This window comes from Pantherophis guttatus, chromosome 7, assembly GCF_059756535.1.
Source record: "Pantherophis guttatus breed Tessera chromosome 7, ASM5975653v1, whole genome shotgun sequence".
In the NCBI taxonomy this organism is placed as follows: Eukaryota; Metazoa; Chordata; class Lepidosauria; order Squamata; family Colubridae; genus Pantherophis; species Pantherophis guttatus.
Window position 1 is genome coordinate 55,168,484 of NC_142069.1, and position 15,829 is coordinate 55,184,312.

Below are 15,829 nucleotides of genomic sequence, written 5' to 3' on the forward strand. Positions count from 1 at the left end.
ATTTAAAGCATAGGAGACTTCTGGTGGCACCGCAGGCACCGAGGACGCTCTTCCCTTGAGCGCTAGCCCCGCGATCTTGCAAATCAGCTGTCTAGCGGCTTGAAAACTTTCTCCCCGGGAAAAGGGGAGGAAGAGAGCAGACGGGCATAGGTAGAGCTCCCCAAGGAGCCCCAGAAACAATTCTGGGGCTTGAAGGGTGAGAGCTCCCTGGAAGCCTGACAGAGCTCCAGATCCGGGACATTTCTGCTTCAAGCAGAAGACGCCGCGACCACCTCTGCAAACCACGCTTGAATAAACATCATTCGGAAGCAGGCTGAATAAACTCAGGAGAGATGAGATCTGCAAGTACTGAACTTTAACTCCAAATGTATATTATTTCCTTCTGATTTATTAAGGGGAGAAAGTGAAACCAAGATAGCGATTGTGCTTTAACGGGGTGTGAAAGCGAAAGTTAAAAAGGAAAGTTTCTTTTAGTGTTGGCAGCCCCTGTCTAAAATTAGAGATTTGTGGGTTTTTTTTAAAAAGGAGAAGATTAGAGATTACAGCAGTGATCCTTAAAAAAAAAAAAAGGACTGATATTATTTAAAGACTGATTTCTGGATTTGGTGGATTTACAGTTCTGGCAGTTGACTGAATTGAAATTGGAAACTAAAAATGGCTTCAAAACAAATTAAGGCTATTGTCCCCAAAAGTGCTAGGACTTCACCAGCTCAAACGTCCAGATTGCAATTTCTCTCTGTTCCAACGGAACCAACAATATTAACATTTGAAATGTTGCAGGAAGCCCTCAAAACACAAGCCTCTGTTACAGAAACAAAAATTGCTTCAATGTTTCAGGAGCAAACTCAAGAAGTTGCTGAAGAAATTGCACAGGTCAAAGAGACTATTCAAAAATGAAACCAAGAAATTAGAGAAGATATTATTATGGCAGTACAAGGATTGGCAGGACAAATTGAAGCAATAGATGAAAAAGTGGAAGAAATTAAGCAGTCTAATGAGAACTTGGAAAATAAAATGGGGGAGGTCCAGGACAAGATGGAAAGAGCAGAGGCGGATGTGATAATGATACAATATAGAGACATGGAATTTGCTTTGAGAATAAGAGGCCTCAAGGAAAATAAGCAAGAGAATTTGAGAGAGATCTTTTCAGAAGCATTTGCACAGATAATGGAAGATCAAAAAGCAAATTTTGAATGGCAAATTGACAAAATTTATTGTGTCAATTCATGGGTGGCCAGACAGAAAAATCTACCAAGAGACATTGTAGTTTATTTTACAACAAGAAGATTACGCAATGAAATCCTACAAGTCACTTTTAAAAACAAACTTCAAGTGCAGGGGCAGGAGGTTTTAACACTGAAAGAAATTCCCCCCAAAATGTTGAGAGCCAGAAAGGATTATGCCTTTCTGGTGGAAGAATTGAGATACCGTCAGATACAGTATAGATGGGAAGTTCCAGCTGGTTTGGTGGTGAATTATTCAGGAGAAAGATACCATCTCAATTCAGTGTGGAAGGCAAGAGATTTTTATACCAATGTATTAAAGGCTGGATGCCCTCAGCCCCAGGAAGCTAGAAGGAAGACGGAAATAGAGGGGGCAAGAAAGGGGGAGAAAGAAGAATTGTTGGTACAGGCCCAAAAGGGTGATTTGATTATTCAAGAAGAATTAATACAATTTTCGACTACTGTTCAAGCTTTGGAGATAGAAGAACCTAAGGATCAAAGACAGACTCGAGCGGCAGCCAAGCGTCAAGAAGAATTAAGAGTGCAGCAACTTCAAATGATTCAAGATACTACAAAAACAGAAGCAGTGGGAGGAGCAAAGCCAAAAAGTAAAATGCATGGAGATTTCCAGCAGGTGCTCCAAGTGCTTCAGAGAGCCAATAATGGCAACTAGATTTTTGACCTGGAATGTTAATGGCCTAAATTCACTACAAAAGAGGAGAAAAATATTTCATTATTTGAAACAGTTTAAAAATGATGTAATTTGTTTACAAGAGACTCATATTAGAAGTAAAGATCAAAAATATTTAATAAATGCAAGGTTAGGTATACATTTTGTTGCATCTGCTCCTGAGAAGAAGAATGGTATAGTTATATACCTAAAAAAGACTTAATTGCCAAATTAATTGAAGCAGATGATCAAGGAAGATTTTTAGCAATTGAACTGTTAATAAAAGGAGAAAAAATACTTTTAATTGGAGTCTACGCACCGAACCAACAACAGGAAAAATTTTATAAGCTTTTACATTCCAAGTTATTACAATGGGATTATAAATCATGTATTTTATTGGGCGACTGGAATGGAGTTTTGGACACTAAAAAAGATAAGAAGGGGCTCTTGCAGAACATTTCAACGTGTGCCAGATTGCCAAAATCGTTTTTTGAAATGATGGAGGACATGGAACTGAGAGATATCTGGCGAGAGAGAAACCCCGAAGAAAAAGACTTTACCTTTTTTTCTGATAGACATCAATCTTTCTCAAGGATTGATTTTATATTAATTACAAATGATTTCTTTTCCAGAGTGAAGAAGACGAAGATTTGCCCAAAAGTTTTAACCAATCATAGTCCAGTCTGGATGGAATTAGAGTATGGAAGGGGATCTAAGAGGTCTTGGAGGTTAAATGAAAATTTGTTTAGATATGAGGAAAATGTAAAAGAATGTAAAAAATTTATGAAAGAATTTTTTATTATAAATATGCATAATCTATGGAAATGGTATGGGATGCAAGTAAAGCATATATAAGAGGCATTTTGATATATTTGAATAATAAATATAGACGTAAACAGGGGAAAAAAGGAAGGACTTAGAAGAGGAAATCAGGAAAAAAGAACAAGCTTTGATATTGAATCCAGCAGATAAGAAAATAAAAGAGGCAATTAATTTATTGCGCGGGGAATTTAATATGTTAATGGCAGATCAGGTCGCAACTAATTTGCAATATGCTAAACATAATACTTTTTGTAATGCTAATAAACCAGGGAGGTGGTTAGCATATTTGTTAAGGAAAAAGCAAAAGTCACAGACCATAGAGAAAATAGAATATAAAGGTAAAGAGGTTTATCAGCAAAATATGATTAAAAAAGCATTTTTAGAATTTTATACGAGGTTGTATGCTGGTGATAAAATTCAAGGTACAGATATAGATAGATACCTACAGAAAGAGTATACTCCTACAATTACAAAAGAGCAAAGGGAGGGTTTAAATCAACTAATAACTACTGAGGAGATTACGTCTGCAATTAAGCAGTTGAAAGTGGGTAAAACTCCTGGGACAGCTTATTATAAACATTTGCAGTTAGAAATGGTGGGACCACTTAAAGAATTATTTACTAATATACAATCTGGAGGAGATGTACCCCCATCTTGGAGGACAACTTATATTTCTTTGATTCCAAAGGAGGAGCAAGACCATACCCAGCCAAAAAATTATAGGCCCATATCACTCTTAAATACAGATTACAAGATTTTTGCTAAAATATTAGCAAATAGGTTAATGACAGTCATGCAACAAATGATTCATAATGATCAAACTGGTTTTATAAATGGTAGACAAATGAAGAGTAATGTAAGGCAAGTTGTTAACCTATTGGAGTATTTGGGGAAGAACAACCAAATCCCTGCGGTGCTGATATTTCTTGATGCAGAGAAAGCATTTGATCGATTGAATTGGCAATTTTTATTGAAAATAATAGAAAAGATGCAGTTTGAGGAACATTTCACAAAATCTATTAAGGCAATATATCAGAAACAAACAGCGCAAATTATAATTAATGGTAGTTTAACAGACACTTTTAGTATAGAAAAAGGAACAAGACAAGAATGCCCTTTGTCTCCATTATTGTTTATTCTGACTTTGGAATTTTTGTTAAGTAAGTCGGACAAAATAAGTGGAATTAAGATTAGGCAGTATGACTATAGATTACGAGCATTCGCAGATGACTTGGTTGTTACTTTAACCCAACCATTACAGTCGATTAAAGGTCTAATGGATATAATTAATCAATATGGACAAGTATCTGGATTTAAAATAAATGCAGGGAAAACGAAGATAACTAAAAATATGACTATAAAGCAAAAAGAAGAACTAGAAAGACTAACAGGATTTGAAATTGTAAAAAAGGTTAAGTATTTAGGGGTTTATATTATGATATCAAATGCGAAATTATTTAAGTATATATATATATTTAATTTGATTTATATGCCTCCCTTCTCCGGAGACTCAGGGCGGCATACAATGTGCTAAGCAATAGCCTTCATCCTTTTGTATATTTATACAAAGTCAGCTTATTGCCCCCACAACTGAGTCCTCAATTTACCTACCTTAGAAAGGATGGAAGGCTGAGTCAACCTTGAGCCTGGCGAGATTCGAACCTGCAGTAATTGCAGGCAGCTGGTCTTAATAACAGGGTGCTTTAGACCACTGTACTACCAAGGCTCTGGTATAATTATGATCCATTGTGGCAAAAAATACAAAGAGAGATGGAAAACTCTGTTTGGAAAAGAGCCTTGGTAGTACAGTGGTCTAAAGCACCCTGTTATTAAGACCAGCTGCCTGCAATTACTGCAGGTTCGAATCTCGCCAGGCTCAAGGTTGACTCAGCCTTCCATCCTTTCTAAGGTAGGTAAATTGAGGACCCAGTTGTGGGGGGCAATAAGCTGATTTTGTATAAATATACAAAAGGATGAAGGCTATTGCTTAGCACATTGTAAGCCGCCCTGAGTCTCCAGAGAAGGGCAGCATATAAATCAAATTTAAAAAAAAAAACTGGAAAAAATTACAATTATCCTTGCTAGGAAGAATAGCAGCAGTAAAAATGAATGTTTTGCCTAAATTTTTGTTTCTTTTTCAAATGAAATCCTGTCAGGAAGGCAGGAAGAAGGTGTTCTGGTGTGTCTGTGTGTGTCGAGACTCTCTAGGAGTCTCTGGAGACTGGGGACAGCAAAAAACATCACTTCCTGTCCAACTGGAATTTGGGAAACAGGCCGTTTCGGGCCTCCGGAGGGCCTCTGAGGCAGTGGGGAAGGCTGTTTTTGCCCTCCCCAGATGCATAGAGAGGATCTGGAGCCAGGTGAGAAAAAAAAAACGGGCCTTCCCCCTCCCCCCCCCGAGGCCCTCCAGAGGCAGGATACACCCTGTTTCCTTACTTCTGGTGGGTGTGCACATGTCATAGGTTTGCCATCACAGTCCTAGGGAGTGTTTTCTGGATCTTTTTACCTATTTTCCTGCTCCTATAGTTTTGCATCCATAATTGCATTAAAGTCCCCTAACACACAAATATCTTCATAATCCATTTCGGTTATTTTCATGTGGAGTTTTTTTTTATAGAATTCTTCTTGTTTATTATTTGGCATATATATTGCTATCAAAAGTACTTGTTTTTGGTTTATTATTACCTCTCAAAATTTTCCCTTCTTCATCTGTGTATATTTGCTTGGCATTTATTCTTTCTTTTATATATAAAACCACCTCCCTTTTCTTTTCTTTTCTTTTGCTAATGATAAATATACTTTTCCCATTTTGGGGTATTCTAAACGCTTACTATGCTATTTTTGAATATGGACTTCTTGGAGGCAAATTAAGTCAAATTTTAATTTTTGTAGTTTTGTGAAAGTTTTTTTTTCCTTTTCATTGGTGAATTCAATCCATTTGATATCATCTGTATTTCTTCTTCCACCTTCTCACTTGTATATAGGTCATATTGTCCTAGTTGATCTTATTTCTCTCTGTTCCTTTACTTTTGCTCATTCTCGTTCTGCTCGTTCGGACTCATTTTCTTCTTGCCATCTAGTCTTTTCCACAATTGCTAGTTCTCTTTGTCCTTTACATTCTACTTCCTCTCCCCTTCCCTGTTCTTCAGTAGTTCCAAATTGATATTCATAAAATTCATGTGCTTTATCTAATGAGTCCAATCTATATCTTTTTTCATTCCAAGTTACCAAAATTCCCTCTGATATCAGCCATCTGAAATTTACGTTGTATTTAATCAGCTGACCTGTCAAAAATAGATATTGTCTTCTTAGATTTCTTAACTCTTCTTAGCACCTGTTTCAACACCACAATTTCTTTGCCTTTATATTGCAGAGGTCCATCTCTTGCTTTTTAAAGTATTTCAATTCTTATCATCTTCTTGACAAATCTTACAGGAACTTCTCCTGGGAGATTATGTCTTCTCACGTAGTTTTTGTGTATTCAAAATATTTCATCAATCTCTGCTTGCATTTTCTGTTTTGTAATTTGTAAAGCATTTGTCAGCAATTCTGTCATTATATCAGGTAGGTCTTCTCCTTTTTTCTCTTCAATGTTTTGGAATCTCAGAAAGTAAGTGGACTTTTTCATTTGCAACGAAATCATATTTTCCTCCAACTCTTTATTTTCCTGTGTAAGCCTTTGGTACATATTTTCTATTTTTTTCTCAGCTTGTTCTGATTTTTCTTCTATTACCTGAATCCTTTGTTCATTTTTTTCTATCATCTGTTGGAAATTCCCCATTTTTTCATTCATATCATGCATCTTTCACCTCTCTCAACTCACTCTTCACCTCATTATGATTCTTTGTTATTGCCTCCGGTAAAGAGTGGAACATCATCATCACATCTTTTTGAAATGAATTTGATTTCTCTGCTTGTAACATGCTCTCTATCAATCTTTGACTTGATGGACTTGATGCTGCTGCTGCTGCTGCTGCTGCTGCAGATGATGGTGCAGATGTTCTTTTCTTTCCTAATTTGCTTAAATTTGGATTACTTGCCGTTTCTGCTTATGTTTACTTATGTCTATTAACCAGGTTAATTGGGACCTTATTTAGTAAAATAAACCACAATAATCTACTAGCCCCCAATCAACTTCTAACCTCCCTATTTTAAACCAATCATATGAAATTTTCATTATTCTGAATTTGAATGGAAAAAACAGATGGTTGAATGGTTCTTTTCATGCCAAAGAATTCCTGGCTAGGGAAAGGGAGAAATATGATTCCTTTAGGGCAGCGGTTCTCAACCTGGGGGTCGCGACCCCTTTGGGGGTCGAACGGCCATTTCACAGGGGTTGCCAAAGCCCTCTCTCACCCCCCCATGCCTTCACTCACCCTCATCCTCTGCCTCTGTTGGATTGCCGGTTGCCGTTTGCTTACCCCGCCCACTCCCAATCTATTGCTGCCTCCTGAGTCCCAGCTGATGGCTAGAGGGAAACAAACCAGTGGTGGGATTCTGCCGGTTCTAGGTGGTTTGGCCGAACCGTTTGTTAAATTGCTGGCTCGCCCCACCCCTTGCCAATAAATACTGGGGGTGGGGCGGGGCGAGGGGTGGGCGAGCCAGTAATTTAACAGACGGTTCGGTGTTTTTTTGCAATTTATTGGCCTCACAGCACACCGAACCGTTTGTTAAATTGCTGGCTCATCCACCCCTCGCCTTGCCCCACCTCCCACCCACACGGCGTCAGCCTACCCTAGCCCAGGGCTGGGCAATTGTGACTCTTTTACAACCTGTGGACTTCAACTCCCGCCTAGCCCATTCTGGGGAATTGTGGAGAATTCTGGGAGTTGAAGTCCACAAGTCTTAAAGCTGCCAAGGTGGGAGACATCTGTAGAATCCTTTCAAGCATGAAGATGGCCAAGTATCCTCCTTGAGAGACAACAGTTGAACATCAGGAGGGCTGTTAGAGGGCAGGGCTACATTTGGAATTTTTTGCATTTTTGCAGGTGGTGCAATACAATCTGGTGTCTGCAATGGAGAGCAAAATCTGGCTTCTTCTCTCCGCTGTAAATTCAGCATCAGGATTCCACCTGGTATATTTGCAGCACAAGGCAGCCCACCTCTCCTGCCGCTTGGGACTCGGAGCGGTAAACAGCGTCTGGTTTGGGGATCAGCCGGATTTTGCTCTCCATTGCTCTCTCAGCTCTCGTCTCTCGAGGACCGCTCCCTGAAGTGGTGCGGAAAACTTTGGTTGGGCTTCTCGAGAGATGAGAGCTTGCAGGGGGCTGAGAGAGCAATGGAGAGCAAAATCCAGCTGTTCCCCGAACCAGACGCTATTTACCGCTCCGAGTCAGCAGGAAACGAGGGCTGCCTTGCGCCGCAAATATACCAAGGCAGAATCCTGATGCTGCACTTACAGCAGAGAGAAGAAGCTGGATTTTGCTCTCCATTGCAGACACCAGATCGGCCCCCTGCAAGAGAATGAAAGAGAGAAAGTGGGGGAGAGTGGGAGAGAGGGAAAGAGAAAGGGGGGGGGAAGAGAGAAAGAGAATGAGAGAAAGAGGGGGAGAGAGCGAGAGAAAGAGTGGGGGAGGGAGAGAAGGGGGAGAGAGAAAGAGAATGAGAGAAAGGGGGAGAGAGAAAGAGTGGGGGAGAGAGAGAAGGGGGAGAGAAAGAATGAGAGAGTGGGGGAGAGAGAAGGGGGAGAGAAAGAGAGAATGAGAGAGAGAGTGGAGGAGAGAGAGAAGGGGAGAGAGAATGAGAGAGAGAAAGAGTGGGGGGAGAGAGAGAAAGAGGGGGAGAGAAAGAGAGAATGAGAGAGAGTGTGTGGGGGAGAGAGGGAGAAAGAGGGGGGAGAGAAAGAGAGAATGAGAGAGGGAGGAGAGAGGGAGAAAGAGGGGGGGAGTGCCTGAAGGACCCTATCCCGTCACTGGGAGTCCAGGTGCTTCAGCAAGTGGCACACTGGATTCGTATTAGTGGTCTGCGAAATTTAAAATTATGAACTTGGTGGTCCCTGAGGTCCAAAAGGTTGGGGACCCCTGCTCTGGAGGATTTAAGTAGCTTAACTGTGCTTGCTTGTCAATACCAGAATTACAGAATTGGAAGGGACCTTTGGAGGTTTCTAGTCCAGAGATCTCCAACCTTGGCAACTTTCTTTGCCTGGGCCTAATGCTTCCTGAGAGGCAGGGGGTCTCTCCGAATGGGACCCCCTCCCCAAAAGGCTGGCCCTAAAGCTCTAGCTCAGAGGTCTTCAAACGTGGCAGCTTTAAGACTTGTGGACTTCAACTCCCAGAATTCTCTAGCCAGCATAGCTGGCTGGGGAATTCTGGGAGTTGAAGTCTGCCAGGCTTAAAGTTGCCAAGGTTGGAGATCTCTGGATTAGAAGATAAATGATGGCATAAATGATGACCGGTCAAAAGTGCGAAGACCTGTCAGAAATTACGTTTTTCAGCCCTCTGGATAGTCCCTATGTGCATATGGACTACTCAGAGGGCTGAAAAAGTTATTTTTGACCGGTCCTCACACTTTTGACCAGTCCTTGAACTTACGACTGTCCTCACATTTCACGTTTTGCGCCCTATCTTGTCACCATGGTGAAGAGAAGCAGTGGTGAAATGATTGACATGGTTGTTAAGAATGCCACAATGGGCATAAATGTGAGGATGGTCATAAGTGTGAGGACCAGTCAAAAGTGCGAGGACCTGTCAGAAATCACTTTTTTCAGCCCTCTGGGTAGTCCTTTTGTGCACATGGACTACTCAGAGGGCTGAAAAAGTTATTTTTGACTGGTCCTCGCACTTTTGACCAGTCCTCGAATTTACGACTGTCCTCACATTTTACGTTTTTTGACCTATCTTATCACCATGGTGAAGAGAAGCAGTTGTGAAATGAGTGACATGGTTGTTAAGAATGCTGCACGGGCATAAATGTGAGGATGGTCATAAGTGTGAGGACCAGTCAAAAGTGTGAGGATCTATCAGAAATGACTTTTTTCAGCCCTCTGAGTAGTCCCTATACACATAGCCATGGCCACCCGGTCACATGACCAGCTAGCCATGCCTACCCAGTCACATGACTTCCAAGCCACGCCCACAAAATAAGCCACGCCCACAGAACCGATAGTAAAAATTTTTAGAACCCACCCCTGGTTGGGGGTCACCAGAAAATGAGGAACTGTATCAATGGGTTGCGGCATTAGGAAGGTTGAGAACCACTGCTTTAAGGCAAAGTTTAACTTGTTGTTTGAGTAATCTGAACATATTACTGTAATATATTGTACATTTTGCCTCACTAACTTGTTATTATTTTTTAAATTATTTTCTTTAATTTTTTTTTTTTTTGAATTTGATTTATATGCCGCCCTTCTCTGGAGACTCAGGGTGGCTTACAATGCGTTAAGCAATAGCCTTCATACTTTTGTATATTTATACAAAGTCAGTTTATTGCCCCCACAAACTGGGTCCTCATTTTTGTTCTTTATTGTCCAGTCTTGTTTTAAATATACATACATATTATTTGTAAAAAAAATAAAATGAAGAAAAATACTGTATTGTTTGATTTTGTTCTCCTTTTTTTAATGTTATTGACATTTAAATATGCATTCTGACGTGGTTCAGTTCCAAGAAAGCTATGGAACATTGCATTGTGATAGATCAAATCCTCCTCCTGTCTGAAATTATATAAGTATTATTAAATCTTACTCATCTTGGTGCAGTTGAGACAGACAAAAGAAGAACCCTTTTAGTAATTATCAAATTTTAAGAGGAATCTATCTAAATTAATGGATTAAGGGAAAGTGTTGTAAATACTAAAACTTTATCAATAGCAACATCAAATAGAAAGCAATTCATACCTTTTGCTTTTTATGAAAAGTATTTCGATTTTCCCTTTTGCTTTCATCTTCATATACTAAGACAAAGTCAACTTTTCTTTGGCCATCATTAAAGTACAGAGAGTCAGGATTCAGGTCAAACTCTACCTAGAATAAATATTAACACCTATATAAATATTATTATACCTAATGGAATTTGAGAATAAAAATATATGTAGTTGATTAGTTGAGGAGAGCAAAAGTTGGTTAGCAGAGTCCTAGAAAGAGATGTCTGAAAAACATGTCACACACCCAAATACTGTAATCCATACTGAATGTGTTAATATTTCAGCCAAATATATGTTGAATCAGTCTTCACAGGGGAATAAATAGAAGAAAACAAAATATCTGAAATCTTCCATCTAGTATTTGGTTAGCTTACTCAAATACATATATGATATGGATTTGCAAAATTTTCCAAGTATGAAAAAAAATATTCCCAATAACTTTTTTGAGTATTGTGAACTGAGGAGAAACCATCTATGTTCTGAGACTCCTGGTCAAACATTACATCTAAATTCTAGTTTCTTACTAGATTCAGACAAAACATAATTGTTTGTGTGGCATTGCTTCATAAGCCTACAACAAAGTCAAATGCGACGGTTTGTTTTTTTAAAAACAGTGCTGTATAACCAGTAAATTAGACCTGTTTCTTCCTTATTCTTATTGTCCAAGACTAGTTGACAAGAGATTAGGGTGGTGATGGAGAGGCAGAAATTATTGCATCATTTGCTCAGAGCTAGTTCTTGCTAGACAAGTAACTAGGATTACTTGTCTAGATCAAATATTCTATTGCATTTGCATTCAATGTCCATTTGGGATGGCTGAATTCCAATACAAGAATGGGCAGAGGCAGCTTTCAATTGTAGTTTATTGCTATAAAGTTTGTTGTAATAAACTTTATAAATTGCATATTCTGGGTTTAAAAAAGAAATGTATTGTGCACTATGAACATTTTTTCTGGTTTGATTTTTCAGTTTCAGTTTTTAAATGCAAATTGTACATATTACATTGGTTTTGCTGAATTTTGTAGAATTTGTGCAATGGCTCAGTGGTAAAGATGCTGAGTTTGTCAGTTGGAAAGCACAGGTTCAAAACCTGAGAGCTGAATAATGGGGTGAAATCCCATTCCAGCCCCAGCTCCTGCCCATTAGCAGTTCAAAAGCATGCAAATTGAAGTAGAGTAATAGGTATCATTTTGGTGAGAAGATAATACATAATTTAGTGGGCATATGAGCAATACAAAAATATAATACTAGTCCTAGAATCACTTGTGGTTTCTGGCATGCCTTGAGAAATTTTTTGAATGAATATTTTTAAAAGTAGTTTAAGTTGACTCCAGTTCTTCAAACAGTAGTGATAGCCATGTATCTAAATGTCTTTATTTCAATTTATATACCTGCCTATCTCAAATATATGAGAAACCATATAAAAATGAAGAAACCCCATATAAACATAGATTTAAAATAGTATAAATAATATAAAACATGTAAACACCCATGAAATGCAGCCATAGCTGAGATATTTAATAATATATAGACCCATCAACAATAATCAATACAGTCATTCCACACTGCCCATCCAAGTCCCAATGCCCAATAGCAAAACCAAGTTTTTAAGTCCTTGCAGAAAGTTAGTAGGGTTGTAGCCAATCTGATTTATGGAAGGATAATGTTCCAAAGGGCAGTGCTATGACAGGAAAGACTCCTGAAATTGGCCTGAAAGCATTCCCTAGCAAATGGGATCTGCAGCATGCCTCTCCTGTTTGATCTAATTGGATACATTAATGGAGGATATGAAGCAGCATGCCTCTGAATTCCAGTTAGGACAAGGGACAATCCTTGTGGGCCGTTTTAAATTAGATTGTGGAACTATTACTATTTCTAATACACTAGCATCTTGAAAAAGTCAGTCAACTATGACAATGCAATTTGAGGTATGATTTCAAATTTTATACAAAAAAGTTAGTTTACTCCAATTAGGAATAATACATTTTTCTTTAAGCAGCACTTGTTCATTGTTTTTTTTAAAAAATAAGAATCACATTCCCTCATTTTACCTTCCCTCCATAAACTGCAACTGTCTGGAAGATTAGAGTACAACTTGATCCCTGAGCCAAAATGGAATTGTAGTCCAATATATTTGGACAACAGCAAGAAAAATGTTTCATATGTTACGTTGCAAAAATAACAATATACAAATTCAAATCTGAAATATAAAATTACCACTATTTCATATTGCCCAAATAGTACATTATTCAGAAAATTTAATGCTAAAGGCCACATTTAAAAAAGCGCTTTAAACAGTTTTAATTCTACAACCCAAATCTAAAATATCTTATGAGAAATTCAGATTTGTTTGCATATCTTTATATGAACTATATGATAAATTTTATAAGAATAATGAGTTAGTACCTACCAATTCAGGCATATGAAGAGCTTGCTGGCCAGGTACTGTTCCATAATTGGGAACAACAATTTGTTCTAGGTCTTCTAAGACTAAAAGAAAAATATCCCATAAAACAATATGTTTGATTATAGCATTCAGGTAAATATAGGCTCTATTTGAGAGGAAGTCAAATTTCATGAGTTGCCCATTTATATCTTTCATGGAGAATTAAGACTATCATTTAGGCAGTTACACAATTGAATCTTAATTTTCCCAGTCCTGTATGCAATTTTAATCTATGGAGGAAAATGAACTGGATCAACAAGACTGTCTCAGACAGTCCAAGTTGTCAGGACACAATTTCATATTGCCTAAAACCATGCATCTTACTAAATATGTATAGAGGAGAAATAAAGTAGGAATAACTATGAATATGAAAGAATGGAAAATGTTATTTGAATCCAAAGAGTACTGCATATATAACAGAGATGTAATAAAAGGGATGAAATGTTAATAAAGTAGAATAAATTATCTCATGATAATTCTTCAAGCTTCTCCATTTGTATATTCTTATACAAAGAGTGTCCCAAACCATTTCAAAGCCCCAATTCTGAGTTTGTCATGACTTTTGTCAAATAAAATTAGTTCTGGGAACTTATTTATGTACAAATATTTACATTTTAAAAAAATATTTTTATTAAGCAGTTTTTTCCATTTTATATCACAATTTTCATCATCTTTGCAACACTTCAATATCGGTATATATCCGGTATAAATACATTTCCCCTCCTATATCTATGTAATTACATACATGTGGTTCCCTTGTATATACTAATATGTTCATTTATATACAGTGCATCGTTATTACTCTAAGTATTTTTTAACATTTTACATTTTTATCACATCTTATCATACACTAATACTGCATGTTCTTCATTTATCTTTGAATTTATACTTTTTACTATTTTCTGGCTCCTTTATCCTCTTTCTTTGTTAATTTCCTAATCTGTACATCTATTGTCTAACCAGTTATACTATAGATTCCATATCAAATAGTACTCAATTTCTCCTCTATTTTTTATTTCCAATGTTAATTTATCCATCTTGGCACACACTAACACTTTCTTTATCACACTTTCCTCTGACGGTATGTTTCTATTTTTCCAATTTTGCACATAGACTATTCTGGCCGCAGTTATTACATGTAGTATTAGATATTGAGTTTTTTTGTCATAGTTTCCTGTACTCTAAGTATGCCTAATAGGAATATCTCTGACTTTAGCTCTATTCGTTGTTTAGTTGTTTCCTCTAACCACTTTCTTATTCTTATCCAGTATTTTTTTGCTGCTGCATATGTCCACCACATGTGGTAGTATGTTCCTACATTTCCAGCATTCCGGTGATCTGGTTGGAAACATTTTTGCCAGTCTCGCTGTGGGTAGATGCCATCTGTAGAACATTTTGTATAGGTTTTCTCTGTAAGCTGCTGACATTGTCAATTTGTAATTTTTCTCCCACAGTTTTTCCCACTTCTCTAATTCTATTGTATAGCTGAAATTTTTTGCTCAGGTTATCATGGTTTCCTTTACTGTCTCCTCTTCCATTCTAAATTGCAATAGATAATTGTATATTTTCCTTATCAGTTTTTCCTATGTTCCTTGCAAAATCTTACCCAATTCTTGTGTTTCCTTATTAAACCCATAAAGTCCTGCATCTTTCTTGTATTTGGTCTCAATTTGCATGTATGGCCACCAATCCATATCCATTCCCTGTTTTTTTAATTTTTCCCAGGTATTTAACTTTCTTAGTTATTTGCATTCCCATTTTTTCCTCTAGTTCTTTTTCCTGTTTTTGGTGAGGTTCTTTGTATTATCTTTCTCTTATTTTTATTTATTTTGAGTCCTGCCACTGTGCCAAATTCTTCTATCTCTTGAACTAATTAGGGTCATGTTTCTAGTGTCTCTTCTAGATGACACACCAAGTCATCTGCAAATGCTTGCACTTTATATTCTTCCTTTTTTATTTTCAGATCTGTTATTTCTTGTTCTTGTCTAATCTTTCTTAGTAATACCTCTAAGGTTAAAATAAATAATAAGGGCAATAGGGGGCACCTTGTCTTACCCCCTTAGAGATATTAAATTTTTCTGTATCTCCATTTATTATTACTTTTGCCATTTGAGTTGAATATATTGTTTACACCATCTTTACAAATTTCTCCCCAAAGTTCATATTTTTTAGTTGTAAAGTAATAAATCACCAATTCAATTGTCAAATGCTTTTTGTGCATCCAGAAAAATCAGTGCAGATTGTTTGCCGGGATGTGCTTCATAATATTCCAGGGTGTTCATGATCACTCTCATATTATTTTTCAGCTGTCTTTTCAGTAGGAACCCATTTTGGTCTGGGTGAATGAATTCATTTAATAATCATTTTAATCTTTCTGAAATTATAGATATTTTGTAGTTGATGTTTAGTAATGAAATGGGTCTATAATTTTTTATCTGTTTGTGGTCTGTATCTTCCTTTGATATAAGTGTAATGTATGCTTCTGCCCATGATTCGGGTAGTTTGGCCTCTGCAAGGGCCTCGTTATACAATTCCAGCATTGTAGCCTGTAAAGTTCCTTGTATGGTTTTGTATAGTTCTGCAGGAGGTCCATCTGAGCCAGGTGTTTTGTTGTTTTTTTTGTTTCTTAACTGCTTCGAATAATTCCATCATGGTTATTTTTTCATCTAGCATCATTCTTTTTGTCTCTTCAATTTTAGTTAAGCTCATCTTATCTAAGTACTGTTTGATATTGTCTTCTGGTATGTTTTCTTGACTAGTAAAGAATTCTTGTATTATATTTTTTTCTCTTCGCTCTGGTGATGTAGA

The 15,829-nt window shown here is 37.4% G+C and overlaps 1 protein-coding gene across 3 annotated transcripts in view; it reads right to left on the reverse strand.

Moving 5' to 3' along the window:
- ANO6 (anoctamin 6) overlaps positions 1 to 15,829 on the reverse strand; it is a 125,892-nt gene that overhangs the window by 77,942 nt on the left and 32,121 nt on the right. For all 3 annotated transcript variants that reach the window (XR_009623261.2, XR_015728755.1, XM_060694706.1), the window contains exons 2-3: positions 12,982 to 13,065; positions 10,550 to 10,671 (exon numbers count right to left, since the gene is read on the reverse strand). Coding sequence is in view for 1 of the 3 variants with exons in the window: in XM_060694706.1 (XP_060550689.1) it covers positions 10,550 to 10,671; positions 12,982 to 13,065 (206 nt within the window). In the remaining 2 variants the exon portion in view is untranslated. The remainder of the gene's footprint in view (positions 1 to 10,549; positions 10,672 to 12,981; positions 13,066 to 15,829) is intronic.